The following is a 19875-nucleotide window of genomic DNA, read 5'->3' as shown; positions in this document are numbered from 1 at the left end:
GACGAGGAGATGAGAAGTGACAGACATCATTCTGAGGTGAGACAGCGGATTCATCAACATCCTGTTCTTCCTGTGGTCCGCCTTCTTATGGTTTAGACCAGTGGTTCCCAAACTTTTTCTGCTGGGCACCCCCTTGGTACATAAGAATTTTTTTGTATTTTTAATTGTCTCACTGCTGGTTTCCACCAAAAGGATGAAGACAGCCATGATGAGGATGCAGGTCGTGACATGGAGGCGAGCGGAGCAGCAAGCAGCTCTGATGTTGAGGACCGGCGAGGAGCCGACAGTGACTCAGAGGCAGAAGCTCAGAGGAGCCACGTTAACGACAGAAGTGACTCTGAAGCAGAGGTGCCACGGCCGACAGAAAGTGACGACGACTCTCCAGGGAAGCGCAGGCTGAGCACCTCAGACAACGAGGAGTCGTCGCCGGTCAAACACACCGGTTCAGATAATGAGGAAGAGGAGGCGTCCTCTCCTATCAAACGCAGGGGGAGCAACTCGGACATGGAGGAAGGGGAGAGTGGAGCCAAAGACCCTCCAGATAATGACTCAGAGAACGGGGACGCCAAACCAGCAGCGTCTCCTGACCGGCACTCAAATGCCAACAATGACTCTGAAACAGAGACGCCGACCAGACGCAGGGCGGTGCAGCTAGACTCTGATGAGGAAGAGGAGGAGGAAGGTGGGAAGCAGCAGGAGGCGGGAGGAGAGAAGTGGAAGGCAGTGATGCAGTCTGACAGCGAGGAGGATGACGAGGAAGGCAGGAGGAGGAGTGCTCCTATGGGAAGCGACGCAGAGCAGCAGGAGCAGCAGCAAGCCGCAGACAACAGCGACGAGGAGGAGGAGAAGCCAGGTACCAACGGTTATTTCTGCTTGATATTCGATCATCCTCAAACTGCAGCTTGAGACTACGATTCAGATGTCTGTGTGTGTGTTCGCAGCGAAGAGGAAGAAGGCTGTCCTTTCTGACAGCGAGGAGGAGGAGGCCACAGACAAACCAGGTGTGACAACCCGTCACCACAAGACTCCACCGGTCGTCCTGTTTCTGTTTTCTATCATTCACAAACCGGCGCCCAGAGAGTTTGAAACGGGGCTTTTGTCACCTGCAGCAGTAATGCTCACTTTGGTGTGAAAAGACGACTCACTGCTGCTGATTCACTCAAATCATCAATCAAATTATTCACAAGTACAAGGGAAATTGTGTGTGGCTTCCTTCAACACAAAAGAAGCAGGAAATGTTAAAAAATAAAATCTAGGCTAAAAGGCAAAAATGTTTAAAACAAAAGGCAAATGCAATAAAAGATCAGTGAAAGATCAATGAAAAGCTTAAAGGAGAACATAAAATACATTAGCAAAATGCTTTTTTAAAAGGTAGGTTTTTGGGTTTCTTTAAAATGATTCTGTGGTCTGGTGCAGTGATGGACGGGGGTTGTTTGAAAAGTCATAGTTCAGACGTTGGAGCGTGGCGGCATCCTCACGTCACCTGATGAGTCATGTTTGTGTTGTGGGCCCTCAGTGGTGAAGAAGAGTCGGGCCGTGTCCGATGACGAGAGCTCAGACAGCGATGGCGGGGTCGGAGGGACCCGACAAGAGTCTGGCAGCCAAGCTGAGAGAGCTGGGCTCCGACAGCGGGAGCGAGGACGACGAGAGGTCGAAGGTCACTGAGGAGAAGAAGGATGAGAAAGCACTTTTTGGCAGTGACAGCGACTCGGGGGGTGACGAGGAGGAGTGAGTACAAGACTGAAAAAAAGCCAATGTTTGTTTGAGCTGCTGGTTTGAGGCAACCAGCTGCATGCCGTGACCTTCAACCTCTTCTGCAGGAAAATGATTGCTGACATCTTCGGGGAGTCAGGAGACGAGGAGGAGGAGGAGTTCACGGTGAGTGGTTTGCGGTTTGCTACGACGCGCTCCATAAGCTGCAGCATCAGGCCGTGAAAGTAAAGGTCCCTTCCTCTCCTGCAGGGCTTCAACCAGGAAGACCTGGACGGTGACAAGAAGGCAAAGGAGAAGCAGCAGCAGCTGCAGGAGGAGGAGTCAGACTCCGACGAAGGTGTCAACCGCAGCGGTCACGAGTAAGCAGCGCCCACACGGTTGGACTACAGATGTTGAAATGATGAATCCACAAAGCCATGTGATTGGTTGGCGAACGCGTCCACAGGTTTTAATGTGTGTGCACGTGTTCATTCAGCACCAGCTTCATGTCTGACTTCGACATCATGCTGGCGAAGAAGAAAGCCATGAACAGCCGGAAGAGGCGTCACCGTGACGGCGGGACGTTCATCAGCGATGCTGACGACGTGGGTCAGCGCCATGATCACCAAGATGAACGAGGCTGCTGAGGTGTGCCGTTGAAGATAAAAGACCCATTGATGTTTCCCTCTTTATTGAAAAAAAAAAAAATCAACAACCATTAACAGCCATCGTACTGCTCATCAGGAGGATCGAACACTGAACAGTCAGAAGAAACCGGCGCTGAAAAAACTCACGCTCCCTGCCACAAGTCGTCATGCACCTGAAAAAGTAAGACGCAGGCAACACACCTATCCTGTGCTGCTTTGGCGCTAGCATAATTTAGAGTACCGTAATTACACGACCTATGTGGCGCTGTCAGAAAACAGAGAAGGAGAAAACATGCGGTTCTATGTTGCTGTCATTACGGTAATCCCATTCGCTCAGAAGCTGGCGTATCCTTACCATAATGACAGCAACTTGTCTCCACTTTCAGGTACCGATGGATGTTTTCTCTTTCTCCTAGCTTCTTCTTCACACCAGTGGGGGACCACAGTGACACTTCTCAGCTCTCAGGAACCGTTTAATGATTTCTGTCAAATAGTCCGGTATTTACGGTACTCCAATGTAGGCTGCCGTCAATGTATCAGCTGCCACAGTCGTTGTTAAAGGTTTAGTGTTTATTTGTGCTTCCATGTGTGGCTCAGACAGGACCTGAAGGATACGTTTATCGACAGTGGCGTGATGTCGGCCATTAAGGAGTGGATCAGTCCGCTTCCGGACAAATCTCTGCCTGCACTCCGAATCGAGAGGAGCTGCTCCGGATCCTACAGGAAGTGAGAACATGTTCTTTCTCTGCTTTCAGAACAAAATCAGTCTGCGTCCACTGATCATCCTGACTGGACTGATGCTTCAGCGTTGAATTACCGTCATGGCCTACGCCGGTGTTTATACTTCTGCGTCTGTCTGAAAGTGTGCAGGTCTTGTTACCGCATTAACTACAACAAGATGGGCCATCAAGTTCCACTCACCCAATCACATTTAGGCCGTTCTATTTTCTCTGCAAACACAGAGGAGATACTGTCACAGCTGGTAAAGGCACAAACAGTCACCCAAAGATACAACGCCAATTTCACGCAGAAGCATAAATGAGGGCCTTAAGCTGCTGATTTGGGAACGAGTGCAGGTCACCATGGTGACATGCCACATGGTTTCCCTCCGCAGCTGCCAAGTGTGAGCCAGGAGACACTGAAGCACAGCGGCATCGGACGGGCCGTCATGTTCCTGTACAAACACCCCAAAGAGTCTCGATCAAACAAGGACCTAGCTCTCAAACTGATCAGTAAGCACCTGCCCCTCCTACACCTCCTGCAGATTGGTTGACCTCCAGATGGCTGCCAAGAGGCAGCGCTCCACAACCGGGAGCTTCAGAATCACTAAAACCAAAGTTTCCATCTGTCTTATGTGCAGACGAATGGTCGCGGCCAATCTTCGGGTTGACATCTAACTACAAAGGAATGACTAGAGAAGAGCGTCAGCAGAGAGATCTGGACCAGCAGATGCCTCAGAGACGGCGGCTCAGGTACCGAACTGACCTTTAACCTTCAGCCTCCGTTGTACCCTACGGAGGTCGTATGCCTTTGTCAGCATTTGTACTCATAGCTCCATGTTGGATCTCGCTGCTGTTTTTGTTTTTTTTTCACAGTTATCAGTGTTTTTCGATGTTTTACCCCTTACTGACAGTGACTGACAGTGGGCGGATCTTGTTACCCACAGCAACAAAGACCGACATAATTTTCCATTTCTGTTTTCTTGGCGAACACTCAGAGAGCTGGGAAAGTCACGTAACGTAACAGTCCCAGTCACAGGTCCACGTAGCGGCTACATGTAGTAAGTGATGTCACCACCTTGGTCGTACTCTACGGCGTCGGCATTGGCAACACGGAAGCACTGACCCTATGCTGTAGGTTTGTGGTTGATTTGATCCCGAAGCATAGATTGGGCTTTAGACCTTGGTGGCATCACATGACCCCCGTTATCAGTCTTCCTCTGACACCACAGCAGCAGCTTTGCAGCCCACTCTGTCTCAGGAGTTCTGCTGACGTTCACCATGGGCTAAACTGCACTCTGCTCACCACACAGATTTTCTCCTCCCACCATCTCCTCTGGTTTTTCGGTTCTTTTCCTTCTTTCCTCCATCCATTTCACCTCTCCTCCTCCTTCCCCAGTCAACCTCAGAATGTAGAGAGGACAGAGGAGCCTGACGTCTTCTCTCCACCAATCAGGTTCAGTCATGTGATGCATGGTTGCATTGCATCGTCTGTCCACTGATGTTTTTTAACTGGGTAGAAGAAAATGTTCATATACTAAAATACAGTGTTTTTCATGCTACATACTGTTTTTTTACGTGTATCCATTCTTGTGGTCGTTGTGTGTTTAAGACTACTGCTACTGTCTGCTATGTCTGCTACTACCCAGTAGTAGCAGACATAGCAGACAGTAGCAGACAGTATTCAGCCATTCGACTCTCTCAGGAGGTGTACAGACCGCCTGTTGTACGATGGATGAACCTCAGCAGGTAAAACGGTTGTCTCAGGTCGATTTCCAACTTGTCTGAGCTGCAGACAAGAAGTTGCAACCGAACTTACCTCGGATATCAGACCTGTTAACTCGGTTCGAGTCAGAGGAACCGAATTCAGAATCCAAGATGGCATCAGAAGCTCAGTATGAACAGATTTTTGTTTATTTTGATAGCTAACACACACTCAACTGTTTGATTGGTTGTCAGTGAACGTTGTTACGCTGTAGTTGGATGTGGTACCATGACATGTTCTTACATGCTAACAACTAGTGCAAGACGTGGTTTTCCAACCTGCTATGTGAAATTGGAACAAATACACATTCACCTTGAAATCATGTTTGAGTTTAACCCTTGAATATCAACTATCGCTGCTGGTACATTGGTGCTAGTATGCTTTGGAGTACCGTAATTATGTGACTATTTGCGCTATCAGAAAACATCGAAGGTTTGCTGAAAGCTGAGAAGTGGTTCCTCTACCTGCTGTGAAGGAGTTAGAAGGAGAAAACGTCCATGTGCTCCTGAAAGTTGCACTTCACATCCAAGTTATTGTCATTACGGTAATGATTTGCTGGCTTACAGCAACAGAGTGAATGGAATTACCTTAATGACAGCAACATGACTGTTGTCAGTGTTCAGGAACTGATGGACGTTTTCTCCTTTTCCTAGTTCCTTCTTCACACCAGGTAGCGGAACAGAGTGACACTTGTCAGCTTTCAGGAACTATTTTCTGGTAGTGCATAAAGTCACATAATTCTAGTACTCAACATATGTTAGCTCAAATTTAGCGTCAAGGGTTAACAGAAGGGAAGGGTTAAAGGGGAAGAAAGGATGATTACACTCAATTCTGGTTGTTGGGAGTGACCAACTCTGACACCTATCGGCCTCCAAATGTTCCTGAGTTGTTTGAAATGTGACTCAGCAGAGATTCTTTGGACTGATGAATGAGCCTTGTTTGACCACATGCATGTGCATCCGCCTCTAAACGTCCATGCGGATGTTTCACAGATCCACCGACTGAAACTGCAGCACGTATGACGAAGGAATGTTAAACTGTGAACAAAACGACTCGAGTCATGGGATGTTTCTTTTCTGCCGTCTGACTCAGGCGTTGGGTGGGGGGTAGGTGTGTGTGTGTTGGGGGGGGCTAACAGGCCAATGATGATAACAGCATGCAGCGCTGGGCACTGTCCCTCCCCACTCGCACACCGCACGGCTGCAGGGTTCAGGCAAAGCTCAGGGTTCAGACGTGTGTCTGCATCGAGCTGCAGATGCCACCTCGCCTCATTCACCATCACACTAACCGTCCCTCCTCTTCTGTCAGTGCGGCTGGCCAGACACCACGCAGAGACCTGGAGAAACAGCTGACTGGAGAGGAAAAGTAAGTGGCTTCTCACATAGTTCCTCTTACCAGGAAAAAGGAGTTTGAAGCATTGAATCATCAGTGATGTTGCTCAAATTCTTAACAGTCAAACTTAATTGATACAGCACTTTTCATACTAGAAAAAAACAGGTTGGTCCATGAAACAAGAAGAATTTAACACAGAGAGGATCCCTGGCGCTACATTTGCCCTAGCATACTTTGGAGTAGTGTAATTATGGAATTATCTGCGCTGTCTAAAAGTTGAGAAGTGTCATTCTGTGTCAGGAGAAAACGGTTCCTTTAAGTTGCGACCTTCAAAGCCAAGTTGTTGGCATGGCGGTAATGACACGCTGGCTTCCAGCAACAGAGCGACTGGGATTACGGCAATAACAGCAACATGGCTGTTCTCAGCTTCCACAAACCAATGGACGTTTTCTCCTTCTCCTAGCTCCTTCTTCACACCAGGTACAGGAACTGAGAGTAACTTCTCAGCTTTCAGGAACCGTTAGCGCCAGACAAAGTATGCTCGCGTGAATGTCGGTGTTAAAGGGTCAAAGAACTGAGAGAACACCACAGATGAAAGACGGAAAGGAAAAGGTGGAATGAAGGTGATGCGTTCCCATCGCAACAGTTTTAGCTGTTCCACCATCAGTGTGTCCTGTCCGTTCCTCTGCAGAGCGCTGAGGCCCGGTGACCCCGGATTCTGCGCCCGCGCTCGCGTGCCAATGCCGTCCAACAAAGATTACGTGGTGCGGCCCAAATGGAACGTGGAGATGGAGACCAGCAGGGTGAGTGAGGGCACAGCACCACGGTCCACAGGAGATGAACGTTCACATTTGATAAATTCAACTTCAGTAAATGAACAAGATGGAAATAGTGTTCCTCCTGATCAGTGATGTGCAAACAGATCATAATAAAATGCAGAATTTGTTAAAAATAACTATGTAAGTATAAGAATTTAATGTAAAGAAATATATCTGACAGCATACACATGAGCAACAAATTGAATGTGAATATGTATGGATGAATATGTATAATTTACGCAAATGTTATGTTAATTATTTACTGCAAAACATAATTTGTAGGCTGTTTCTTAGAAAGCAAATCAGTGACTGAGTTTTATGCTTTTTATTTTATTTGATACAAAGATGCGTCATGATGTCTGATTCATAAAATTTCTTTTAAGATAATACTTTATTGGCTCACACTGGGGAAATTCAGTTTCACAGCAGCAACGTTAAAAAGAAATTAAAATTAAAAGTTCAAATAAAAAAAATATAAAATATAAGTGTCAACGCTGGATGATGGTCTGATTGGTCCTTAGTGGCTGCTGAGCTTTGATTGGTCCTTTGTAGAGCACCTATAAAAAAGGCTTGAGCCTGCTGGAGAAGCACAAGCGTCGCTTTGCAGAGCAGAGGAAGCAGAACCGGCCGCAGGGAGCCGTCAAGATCAGTATCGAGGGAAACCGAATGCCCTTGTAGTTCCTGCATTGACCTGTTGGGGGTGTGGGGTGTGGGGCAGTAAGTCCGTCCTGCATGGCGTCCAACCATCCTCAGTGCATGACAGTGTGTCAAGGCATAGACAAACACTTAAATTGTCCGGATCCTGGTGCCATGAGCAGCTTAGAAAACGTGTGCGCATGCCAGCGTCAACACGTCACCTAAAAAACATCACAGGTGGTCGATGAGTGACGCTAGCGCCATCTGCATGGCACTGATGTGTAGGAAAACATCACATCTGGGTGATTGTTGAAGACAATGTGTTTTTTGTGTGTTTGTTCCTTCAGGGTCCGATGAAAAAAGGGGTTTCCCGCGTTGATAAACAGATGCGCCGATTTGCCGACATCCGGCGCCTGACAAAGCCGGGTCACGCCGTGAAAATCAGCGTGGAAGGCAATCGAATGCCGCTCTGATTTTAACCTCCGTAGGACTTTTTTTTTCTTGCTTTTTCGTGTTTGTGTCTTTTTTTATTTTGTACCCCCTCCTTCCTGTCTCGTGGGTTCAGTGCTGCACTGCCCGCGGGCTGAAGGCAGAATGTTCCACTGATCTCTGGACACAACACTTCACAGCATCTTTGTAGGCTTTGAGCTGCAGCCTGCTCGTCCATGGCGCTACTCCACTCCACATCCTTTCAGCTCTTTGCTCATTCGTTGGTTTACTTTCAGTCTGATTTCACAACTTCACCTCATCAGCTCCTCTTTTGTCCATCAGTCAGTCAAGAATGTCCTCAGAATCAGATCTGTGTAACTGAGTGAAACATCTTCTGCCTCAAACTAAACGGCGGCGGTCACTGATGTGTGATGATGATTTTAAAAGTGGCATTTGCGTCTCTTCTGCTGCTGTCGAGGTGCTTTGACCGACCACCACGGACTGGCCTGGCAGAACACTGTGTGCGTTGTTTCAGTGTCAGATCCCTTTACGGGTCTGAAGTCGCTCGTTTGCCTGAGCCGCTCTGGATCAGATGACTCTTTTCTTAATAAACAATCAACACAAAATCGTCTCCACTCTCTGATTTCAGCTGAGTTTCTTCTTTTGTTCAGGTAGTCTGATGAAAATAAGAGAATTCCAACAAAATGATTCAAATACTTGTTGAATGATTCAAATACTTGGTGTTTCTCCTTAACTGTATGATAGAGTAACCAGAGGAAACACTGAGTGGGTGTGGCTTAGGTCTTTCCCCACCCATGTCAATACTTAAAAAAAATAATGTAGATCAAGACATGTAGCAACATTTCACTTTCTTTCAAACTTTTAGTACATTTCAAACTAGAGTAAACACATTGGAGCAACGTCCAATGCAGTCACTTCCTTTTTCTGGTGTGTTTGTTTTCCTGGAGATGGATGTGCTATGTTGAGACTGGTACTGTCTTTAGAGGAGAAACAAATACAGAAAATATCCACATTCATAAAGTTTTTCTGAAAAAAAATTCCAAATCTCCTGATTTCCCCCATAAAGTCTGTGATTAATTATCAGTCGTAATTGTTGCAGGTCCATGATCAAACAAAAAGTGTTTCCCCATTTCCAACAGCAGGTGGTGCAATGGCTCAATTGAAACTTGCTGAGATTCAAACTGCGTGCTGTGGTTCACAGCTGAAACCATCTTGTCTTTTCATCTGTCCTCCGTCAGTTAGCGGTGGGCAAAACAGCTCTTTTAGGTGTATTGAATCATTAGAATCCCTTCAGTATAAAGAGTATTTCAAAAGAGTCGTTCAACGACCCTGCCCCCCTACACTGAGTAAGTTTCGTTTTCAGTGTAAGTCTCTCTTTCTGGGTGATTCGTATCAGTCCTCTGGTTTTCAGGGAATGAACCAATGAATCAGATTCTCCCGCAGCAGTTCAGCTGAACTGTGAAATGAATGACTTTTCAGAAAGTGATTCAGTACAGTTCATTCAAAAGAGTCGTTCGGGACAACACTACTGTCAGGGTCTCACTGACGGTACCTGTCATCACTGATCATCATTCTGTGGAAACAATCAGTCCAATTATTGTGTGTGTGAGTGATGTGAATAATACACAAGCCAGACTTCAACACTGTTGGCCTCCTCATTACCTGAGACAACACAGACATCTTCCTCTGAGTAGTGTGAGGGTGTTCCATGCCTTGCTGCAGGATTCTTCTTACTGCGGAGCGATCCAACCGATTTTACCCCCACTGACGAATCAAACGCACCCTCACAGCTGAACTCTGATTTGCCTCTAGAGACAGAACGTCATATTCTTTCTGTCTGACAGACGAGTTCGCTGCAACATCCTTCTTTCGGTCTTTGACCTTTGCAAAAGAAACACTGGCTCAATTTTTGAGTGGAACCCACGTGTTGTCTGATCCGGTCCCACTGACCTGAGCAGCAGAGATGTAACGTTTAACGCCGAGTTCAGGGGAAAAGCCTTTAAATTTCTTTTTAAGAGATGTAGCTGATCTGTCAGCAGCAGATACCATCATGCTAAAGATAGCAGTGATGTGGCACAAGGACAGCATGTTGGACTTCTACTCCACGGTATGTGAGGACATTAGAAGGTTGTGAGAGTTGATCTTAATGCGTTCTAAGGATTGTAAACCTGCAGGGATGTCACGTCAGACATCTGTACTCTAAACCCGGTGTTACAAACACAATGTGGCCCAATAGACCGTGTGTTTGACTTCTAGTTGATGGTATGTGAGGACATTCAAAGGTTGCGGCCTCGAATTCACCAGAGTTGAACCTTATACATTCTACAGGATTGTAAACCTGCGTGGACGCCACATCAGACAACTGAACCTGCTGTTACAAACACTGGGATTTGTCTTGTTTATTAAGTCCTTTTTCGCTGAAGTTCCGACGGATGAATCAGACGACAACGACCTGGACTTCTAGTTGATGGTACGGGTGGACATTCAGAGGTTGTGGGTTCCAGTCCAACCAGAGTCAAACGTTATGGGTTGTAAGGATGGAAAAGGTGATTTAAGTTCTGTGTAACAGATGGAGCTGACCTGTTAGCAATCTATAGCATGATGCTAATGGAAGTAGCATGTGACTCTGGCGCAGTGAACAGTGCACTGGATTGGACAATTGTACACCAATTGTACACCTTCAGGGACGTCACGTCAGACACTCTGAAACTTCTGTTAACTCTCTGTCGAACAGGAAGTTGTCTGTGTTCAGCAGAAGATTCTAGATTTTACGTTTTGGTTTATTTTCCTTAGCGTTGTGTTTTTCTTGACTGATATGTGAGAAACATAAAATCCAAGTATGAACAGTCGATGTCAGAACAGTGATTTGACCACTCAAACGAGTACTCACTAATTACATTTTCCCACCAAAAACTCTCTCTCTCTCACACACTGTGACCTCATCACCTTTCTGCCTCAGCGCCCAAACAGCCTTTTGTTCTCCATCCTGACCAATGACATGTCTATTGTCCACCTGTCAGCCAACCACAGCTCCTATTGTGACCTAATCAGCCAATCACAGTGATCTGTTTGTGCCCAAACTGGCCAATCATCTGTCTACTTAGCATCTTTGTAGCACGCCCACATCCAGCTTTTACACATGCTGCACGGTTGAACTCGGTTGTTTCAGGAATAGAATTAGGTGTGTGTGTGTGTGTGTTTCACCAAAGATGTCTCTACAGATTTATCATCCTTACAGCCCATAAAGTTCAACTCTGGTGCCACAGAGCCTCAAACACTTGTTCAGCTGTTGGCTTTAGCATTTCAGCAACTTTATTAAAACAGCAAAAATTGTGTCAGGAACCTTCCAGAACTGTCGAAATCTGGAACCAGAACTCTTTCTCAGGGTTTGTAACAGCAGGTTATGAGTCCAGAAGGGTCTGACATGACTTTCCTGCAGGTTTACAACTCCTCACAACTCAAGATGTTTGACTCTGGTGAGACTTGAACCCACAACCTTTGAAAGCCCCCTCTCAAAGGCAGACTAATGTGTTAGCATCAATCCCGTCCCCACAACAGGATGACAGTGACAAAAACTGTATTATCTATATCCTGTTGAATGCTGTCACAGGCCCTCCCCTATGCATCTTCAGACCCCCAGCATCAGATAATCCTCTGCAGCATCACAATGACTCATCAGCCAAGAAATGTGTCGACCTAGCTCCCCAACTGTTCAGCGCAGAGACACCGCCGCGTCACACGTGGTCCTCTCCAGGAATTAGTCAGGAAGCGAAACAACATCACGGGGGTCTCAGTTTTGTGTCAAATGCAATGCAGAGAGGGGGTTAATGAGGCATGTGCTGATACTGACCACATCTTTAAGATTCAAAGATTTTCACGGAGCAAATTCCATCCATTCATCCTGCTGATTCAGTACTTGAATGTAAAATTAGCCCCAATTCCTTCAAAGCAACATTGATACTGAACATTTGCTGAGAAAGAAAGAAATAGAAAGGATGCGAGCTAACCGCGCACAGCCTGTGCAGACAGCTAAGCTAACATTCTAACGACAGCTACCTTCTTCAAATTCACTAGTTACAATTAATTTGCATTTTACAGACATACTAGAAGTTTACTTAAGTAATAAATCATGAAACATTATATTCTAAAAATATTTGATAATACATAATGTATGTATATGTTTAAATATTTTAATACGTTTTTAATAATAATACATTACTTATGGCTGTTACAATCTAAAATTATTATCTAAATTATTTTTGTTTGAAAATACCGTCACAATTAAGTATTGGTTTCATACTTTTGTTTCATACGTTTTGACCGGTCTGGCGCTGTGATGGCACCGGCATGAACGCAGTAGTTTTGTCCAGTTTGATTTGAAAGAATGAATCTTTGTGGGTGAACAAACTGTACTGAGTCACTGATTGAAAAAAAATATTTGTTCATTTCACAATTCGGCTCGGTGCAGCTGTGAAATGCTGCGGATGAACCTGATTCGTGGTTCATTCCCAGCAAATGAGTCGACTGATAGGAATCACTGACGGAAAACGATACTTACACAGACAAGTTAACGCACACCGAAAACAAAAACGTACACAGAAATAGCACAATGCTAAAGTGAGTAGCATGTGACTCTGGGGCACAATGGACAGTAACTGACAGAGATGGCAGTCAAAGGTTGTGGGTTTGAGTCCCACCAGAGTCAGAATGTTGGGTTCATTCCAGAGGAGCAGGTTTAGGTCAGGTTTAGGTCAGGTTTAGGTTGTTCATTCTGAAATGAAGAAAAACTGCAGAAGTTTCTTTATTTGAGTCTTCCTGATAAACTGAATTCCAACGTTATAGATGTTTCATTTGTCCGTTTACATTATAAAAGTGTTAAACTGCTGTTCACTCAACTAGTGTTTCCATCATTTCTTTCCCCAGGAGGTCTTGTAGAAAAAACTCTACAAAAAAACAATTCCGGCTCATTCCCAATGACAATGTTTTCATTGTCGTCGTTGTAAATGAACGGTTTGATACCGCTGTTGTTGTTCAGTGCAGCCGAAATCTGATCCACGTCACAGAACAAAACGTTCCTGAGAGCGAGCAGTTAGTGTGACGATCAAACAGAACATGTTCACAATAAATAACAGAACAGAGAAAAAAAAACCAACATACAGTCTACAAAAGTAAAACAATACATGACATCACAGGGAGTTCAGTATACAGGGAGAAGGCGGAATAGGACACGTCGGACGACGTGAGTCAAAGAAATAAAACGAGAGGCGGAGATGATGATTGAGCAGCAGGTGTGTGTGTGTGTCGTGTGTGTGTGTGTGTGTGTGTGTGTGTGTGTGGTGTGTGTGTGTGTGTGTGTGTGTGTGTAGGGGGCGTGGCCTGCCGGCTACCTGCAGCAGGTAGTTTCAGTTTGCTCGTTGCTCCTGGACTGGTGTGAACGTTTCCTGAGAGGGGCTCCTCCACCGGCGGGTGAGTCCACACACACACGCAACACACACACACACACACACACACACACACACACACACACACACACACACACACACACACACACACACACTGTAAAATGTTTTAACTTCTCAGATTTACGTGTGTGTGTATGAGAGCGAGAGAGACAGAGAGAGACAGACTAAAGGTCACGTGACTCGTTTGACCTACGTGTGTTCGACTGCGTTCTTGGTTCAGTCGAGGTGCACGCGCCCCTCTGTTGTCATGGTTACATGTTTGTCTATCACATATCTTGCGGGTCTGGTGACGTCAGGGGTTTGGTTTTTTGTTTTTCTTTTTGAATGTTATTGTTTTTCAGAGATGAAGCACATGAGATAAAGACAGAGCACACCAGCAGACAGGATGTAGATGTATTTGATGTCAATTGTCTCATTGGACTTCACAGTCCGCACATTGCTACACCCTCTCCCCTAAACCCTCAATCACGGTGAGGAGGAGGCAGAAACCTCATGGAGGACCACAGAAAGAGGGACCCCCCTCCCTGGGACGGACAGACCAGCAGTAGGTGTTGCATTCACAGACGATGAGCATATAAAAAACAGTGAACAGGTCAGTCTGTGAAGGCTAATAGAAGGTCCAAGAATGCACGTAAGGCTGTTTAGAGTCCAACAGTGGTTTTAGTCCATGTTTGTCAATTCTGTTTAAGTCTATTCTTAAATAAAGAAAGCGTGTCAGCCCCCCAGACCCAGAGCGGAAGTTGGTTCCAAAGGAATGGGAGTCTGATAGCTGAATGCTCTGACACTCATTGTGACTTTAGGACAGAAAGTGCCTGATTTTTTAGAAATCGCTGAATATAACACCTAGGTTTTTCCTTTTTTTTTACTGGTGTCGGAGGCCAAGGCAAAACCCATGGCAAAACCTAGGGAAATGATATGGTGATATGATGATATATATGATCATATGATATATACAATCACCTCAGTTTTGTCTGAGTTTAATAACAAGAAGTTAGTTGTCATCCAGGTCGTTATATCTTTGAAACAGGCCTGAAGTTTAGATAGTTGATGAGTTTTCATTTGGTCTGATGGACAAGTATACTTGTGTGTCATCTGCATAAAAGTGGAAATTGTGTTTCCTAAAAGTGTTTCCTAATCACGTCACCCAAGGGGAGTGTATACAGAGTAAATAATAATGGTCCTAGCACAGACCCCTGAGGTACTCCATGGCAAACGTTGGTGTGTATGGAGCTTTCATGATTAATTGTCACAAATTGAAGCCGGTCTGATAAGTATGATCTGAACCCGTCAAGTGCTGATCCTCTCTTTCTAATGAAGTGTTCCCACCTATGTAGTAGAACGTGATGGTCAATAGTGTCAAAGGCAGCGCTGAGATCTAGTAGAACAAGAACAGAGACAAGGCCTCTATCTGAAGCTGTCAGAAGGTCGTTGGTGACTTTTACCAGGGCTGTCTCTGCGCTGTGGTGTGCCCTGAATCCTGACTGATGATTTTTAAATAAGCTGTTCCTATTTAAAAAGTCACGCAGCTGTTTGACTAGTATCTTCCCTAAGATTTTTGAAAGAAATGGGAGGTTGGATATTGGTCTATAATTAGTGAAGATCAGGGTCAAGTGCTTATTTGAATGATTGTGGTACATAACTTGTCATTAATGATGCATTGAATACACCTAGTATGAAGTTTCCAGTTATTGTAAGACTGTCTTTGAGGAGCTTAGTGGGGATGGGATCTACAACGCAGGTAGTTGGTTTTGAAGAGGAGATCATAGATGAGAGCTCAGGGAGATTTATAGGGGAGAGAGTATTTAAGAACAGATAAGGATTATCTGCAGTGGCTGTAGTTGTACTTAAGAATGGGCCTGAGCCGATGGGGGGAGGGAGTTGGCTGATTGTGTTTCTAACTGTATTTTATCATTAAAAAAGTTCATAAAGTCATTGGGACTGAGGTCTGAGGGGAGAAGGACATAACATGACACCAGCAGGACACAATCATTACTAATAGTCGCACTTGGTGGTGCTTTCACACTTTCACAATACTCTTAGTGTGTACTTAGTGAGTACCTTCACTGTACTCTCAAGTAAGTACTCACACACTACTCTAGTCTGTACTCTCGGCTCAGTACCCACAGCTCAGTCAGTCAGTACATTCAATACTTGTAGTAAGTACTCTCAGTAAGTCCTCTCAGTGCTTTCACTGTACTCTCAGTACTCCTAGTCCGTACTCACAGTAGTCTCCGTACTCTAGTCAGTCCCCCAGTAAGTCCTCTCAGTCCTCAGTCTTCAGGAATGTTCTGCAGACGTTCCTCCGCCCAGCGACCTATTTGAGTCTGAGCGTGTGAACTGATCCTCTGCCACACCTGAAAATATGTGTCTTCTTTTCAGCATCAACATTTTGACGCTTCTCACGTGTACAGACGGGACCTGTGTGTGTGTGTGTGTGTACGTGTGTCTCAGTCACTGAGACAACAACTGTCCAGTATGCATCAGTCCAATACACTCCTCCCTTCACTTACATCTCGGAGTTTTTACACCTGAACTGACACGTTTGCAGCGCAGCTCCGATTTCACAGCAGCACCAGCGCGTCACCTGACCTCTGCCGTGTCACCTGAGGACCCCCATACTGGTGAGATGCCGTGTGACCCCTTTTGAAGAAACAAATACGTATCGTTCCAAGATGGCGTCAGCAAACAATAAACATGATGTCGTCACCGACGTTTACCTCCACCTATGTGGTGAACTGAGTCAGTGTTCTCCTTACGTTACCATTGGAGAAATCTGTTTATTGAACTGAAAATTTTCCCTAGGACTCCGATTACCTCCGTTTTATCCCAAGGCTCCGCCCCCACCTGTCCGAGCACCGAGCTAATGTTCCCGCTGGTAGCCGTAACTACACCTAATGTTATTACAGCACGAACAGACGCCTCCGTTCTATAGCTGCTGTCACCTGGACCAGTACACACACACACACACACACACACACACACACACAGGGTGAAGGTTTGTCAGCTGACGTGTTCCATTAGCCGATTGCAGTAACGAACCCAACGCCGTTTGATGACTGTGATTATCAGCAGCAGCAGGAATGTGGACATGACTACAAACGTCCTCCTCCTCCTCCTTCCCCTTCTCCATGAGTCCAACGGGCTCCAGAGTGGAGAAAAACAACTTTAACTTTAACAACAAAATACATGAGTCTGGACCTCTGTTTCCATGGAGACGAGTTCAGGGGAAGTAATAGTAAACTAGAAATAGTTCTATTGTCTGGACCTTATGGAGCCTGAATAAGACCATTGTTGCAACTGGGTCCAAGGATGAATCAATGTGAAGACAACACTGTTTCTCCTGTGTGTGTCCAACCTATACGATGACATCATAGCTCCACCCTCATGCTAACAACAATGGTGTCTCACCATATTGAATACTGAATGTGATGTGTCTGTTCATCACCTTTTGGTTCCATTCACATTCACATTGTATGTTTCCATCACATGCTTCATGTCTTTTCTCTCTGATGGTGTATTTCTGTGGCGGTGCTACAGTGCCACTTACAGGCCTGGAAGATATACTACAGCATATTAACTGGATTTGTGTGGACGAGCGCGTTTCAATTCCACGTGGATGAAAAACGTTTTTAAAATGTTTCCGGTTCTGTCTCTGTGTGGATGCGGACAAAGTAGACTTTAGAATATCCATGAACATGATTACAAGTGTGGAAGCACCTTCCACCTGTTGTTGATTTGATTCTGTTTATTTTGAGTGTGAATGGGTTTTTTGTGTATTTTACCTCTTTTTTTGTTGTTGTTTTTAACACTGACATTAAACTTCAACTCTGAAGAAGTGAAAGAGACAGAAATGAACATCAGATAGATAAACGTTGACGGTTAAAACCCACTGTCGCGCACACAACATCGTAAGATGTAACAAATTGCTTGCAATGATCCTTTACAACGTCACATATGGTGCAGAGACAGCCGGGAGTCGTGTTTCCTGCTGATGAAGTTAATCATATTTCTTGTTTTTCCCAGTTTGTTCGGGGCGTGAACTCAGAACCGGCAGACAAACAAAGAAAAAACTTTGCTGACCTCTGCTCATCCTGAACACATTCTCCTTTCAGATCGAACCACTCTCGGCTCGCCGCCGCCTCAGACACCACTTCTAGCTTAGTGAGTTTAACGTTCAAATCTGCAGAGAAACGTATTTGGGTCATATAATTAAGATCGGTGCATGGACAAAAGCTGCTGACAGCTTTTAGAAATTTCAAAGTCCTGTTGAGCATGAAACTAAATTTCAGACAATTGCTGAAGTACAAAGTTTCTCTGGCCACTCTCATTAGCTTTTAAATTCCAAATGTTTCTCTCCGGCAGGAAGTGGTGGCAGTAATTTGAGGTCAAAGGCGCCACAAATCTAACAAATCCCCCAGGACTCGAAGTGCTGTGCTGATGAACCTCGTTCAGCACATGAACCCTTTAACGATGGTACATTCACGCTAGCATATTTAGGGTACTTTAATGACGCGACTGTTTGTGCTATCAGACAACAGTTTCTGAAAGCTGAGAACTGTTAGATGGTTCCTATACCTGGAGTGAAGAAGGAGCTGGGAGAAGGAGAAAACATCCATCTGTTCCTGAACGTTGTCAACAAACAGGCATTCCCTTCCGCTCGGTTGCTGGCTGAGTCATTACCGTAAGGGCAGCAACTTGGATGTGAAGTGCAACTTTCAGCAAACGTTTGACGTTTTCTACAGTTCTTCAAAGTCCAAATGTCTTTTATTTCAACTGTTGGATTTGTCGCATTGGAAAGTGTGTCTTGTTGCTTCGACCCAATCAATCAATCCATCAAAGTTTATGGCTACAGTGCGTCTCAAACAAGAAAATGTAACACAAAGTTCTCTTAACACTAAACCATATGCACCTGCTGACAGAGCAAGAGGAATAAAAAAACATGAATGTTATGAAACACCAGGGCGACTCAACCCATGAAGGAAAGAAAATGAATAATCTGAATCTAATAATCGAAATCGAAATCAGCAGTTTAGTAAAGTGTGTAGAGACTGGGGAGGGTGAATGATAAATGAGGGATGATCAAATGAAAGAAAAGAAAAAGTATTGAAAGAGAAACAGATGAGAAAACCTGATTGATTGACTGATTGAATGAGTCAGACGATGTACAGTCAGTAACAGAACATGTAATACAACATGTTCATACGTAGAGGATGAATCAAAGAGTAAAAACTGGTTCCCGCAGGTTTGGATCCACGTCTCAGTCAGACTCCACTGTCTTTGCGGTGGTGGACAGATGAGACGTCTATCTTCTGCTGTCCTCTCCGGGGGGGGACAGAGAAGTTCTTTGTTCCCGCGCAGCCTCCTTTTGTCCGCCACAGACAAAGCCTGCGAAGGGGAGGGCAGCGTGACACAGGGACAAAGATCAAGTCAAATTCAATATTCACTCTCAGCACCAGAGTCCCTCTCTACCGCGGTGATGTCATGACCCCGCTACACTCCAACGCGGCCACTCTACGGCCTACCGCTCCACGACCCCAACGCTCCAACCCCCTCGACGGTCCGCAGACCTCCAGGTTTAGGGGCTTTGCGCAGTGTTTTGTGGTGAAAGCATCAGTTTTGTTTGAAGTTTGTTGTGAAGATGTTCATGTCTGCATGTGGTTTATTAAAACAATCTGACATGTGGACCTGTTTTTGTGGCTCTGTGGGTTTTACAGAGCCACATCTGTGACGTCTTACTTTGTATGAGAACATTATTAACCGTTTAACACCTGTGGTATCGCTGCTGATACTTTGACACTATCAAACTTTGGAGCACCACGCCTATGATTACACGACTATTTGTCATGTCAGAAAACGGCTCCTGAAAGCTGAGAGGCTCCAAATTGCTGTCTTTACGGTAATGACTCACCAGCATCCAGGAGCAGAGCGCATGGGATTACCGTAATGACAGCAACATGTCTGTCTGCAAATTTCAGGAACCAATAGACATTTCTCCTCCTCCTAGCTATTGGACACATTGTAATTACGGTACTCCAAAGTATGCTCACATGAATGTAGTGCTAGTGTGCACTGTCAGTGTCAAAGGGTTTGTTTTCCCTGGGGGTCATAAAAAACGCTCCAGTGGAGAGAGGAATGGGTTCATTTGGTCTGAAAACCTTTGAAAATGACACTTTAGTCATGTTTAAATGACAGCTCATTACAGAGGTGGAGCATTTTTAAGAACTATCGACCATCTGGAATTTATGTTATTAATGGTTAAACAGTTTTGGTCGAAACTGACCACCGAGCAAGTTGAACAGTTTGTACATTTTCTCATTGTTGTGTCGCAACAGGAGAGAGGAACACCATGTCAGG

The 19875-nt window shown here is 45.2% G+C and overlaps 1 protein-coding gene across 1 annotated transcript; it reads left to right on the top strand.

Annotated features, from left to right (window-relative positions):
• Positions 1-228: 228 nt before the first annotated feature.
• On the top strand, positions 229-8082 carry LOC144739480 (protein IWS1 homolog A-like). Its single transcript, XM_078622429.1, is given in 17 exon segments — positions 229-853; positions 942-1001; positions 1517-1566; positions 1568-1728; positions 1821-1878; positions 1963-2072; positions 2189-2300; positions 2302-2340; positions 2437-2490; positions 2492-2520; positions 2937-3031; positions 3034-3065; positions 3454-3571; positions 3700-3811; positions 6132-6188; positions 6847-6958; positions 7957-8082. Coding segments are annotated over 17 exon segments (1950 nt in total).
• Positions 8083-19875: the final 11793 nt, after the last annotated feature.

The sequence above is a fragment of the Lampetra planeri genome, unplaced genomic scaffold, assembly GCF_965212315.1.
Source record: "Lampetra planeri unplaced genomic scaffold, kcLamPlan1.2.h2 scaffold_1525, whole genome shotgun sequence".
Lineage (NCBI taxonomy): Eukaryota > Metazoa > Chordata > Hyperoartia > Petromyzontiformes > Petromyzontidae > Lampetra > Lampetra planeri.
The sequence above is the reverse complement of the archived record's forward strand: the minus strand, read 5'-3'. Positions and strand labels throughout refer to the sequence as shown.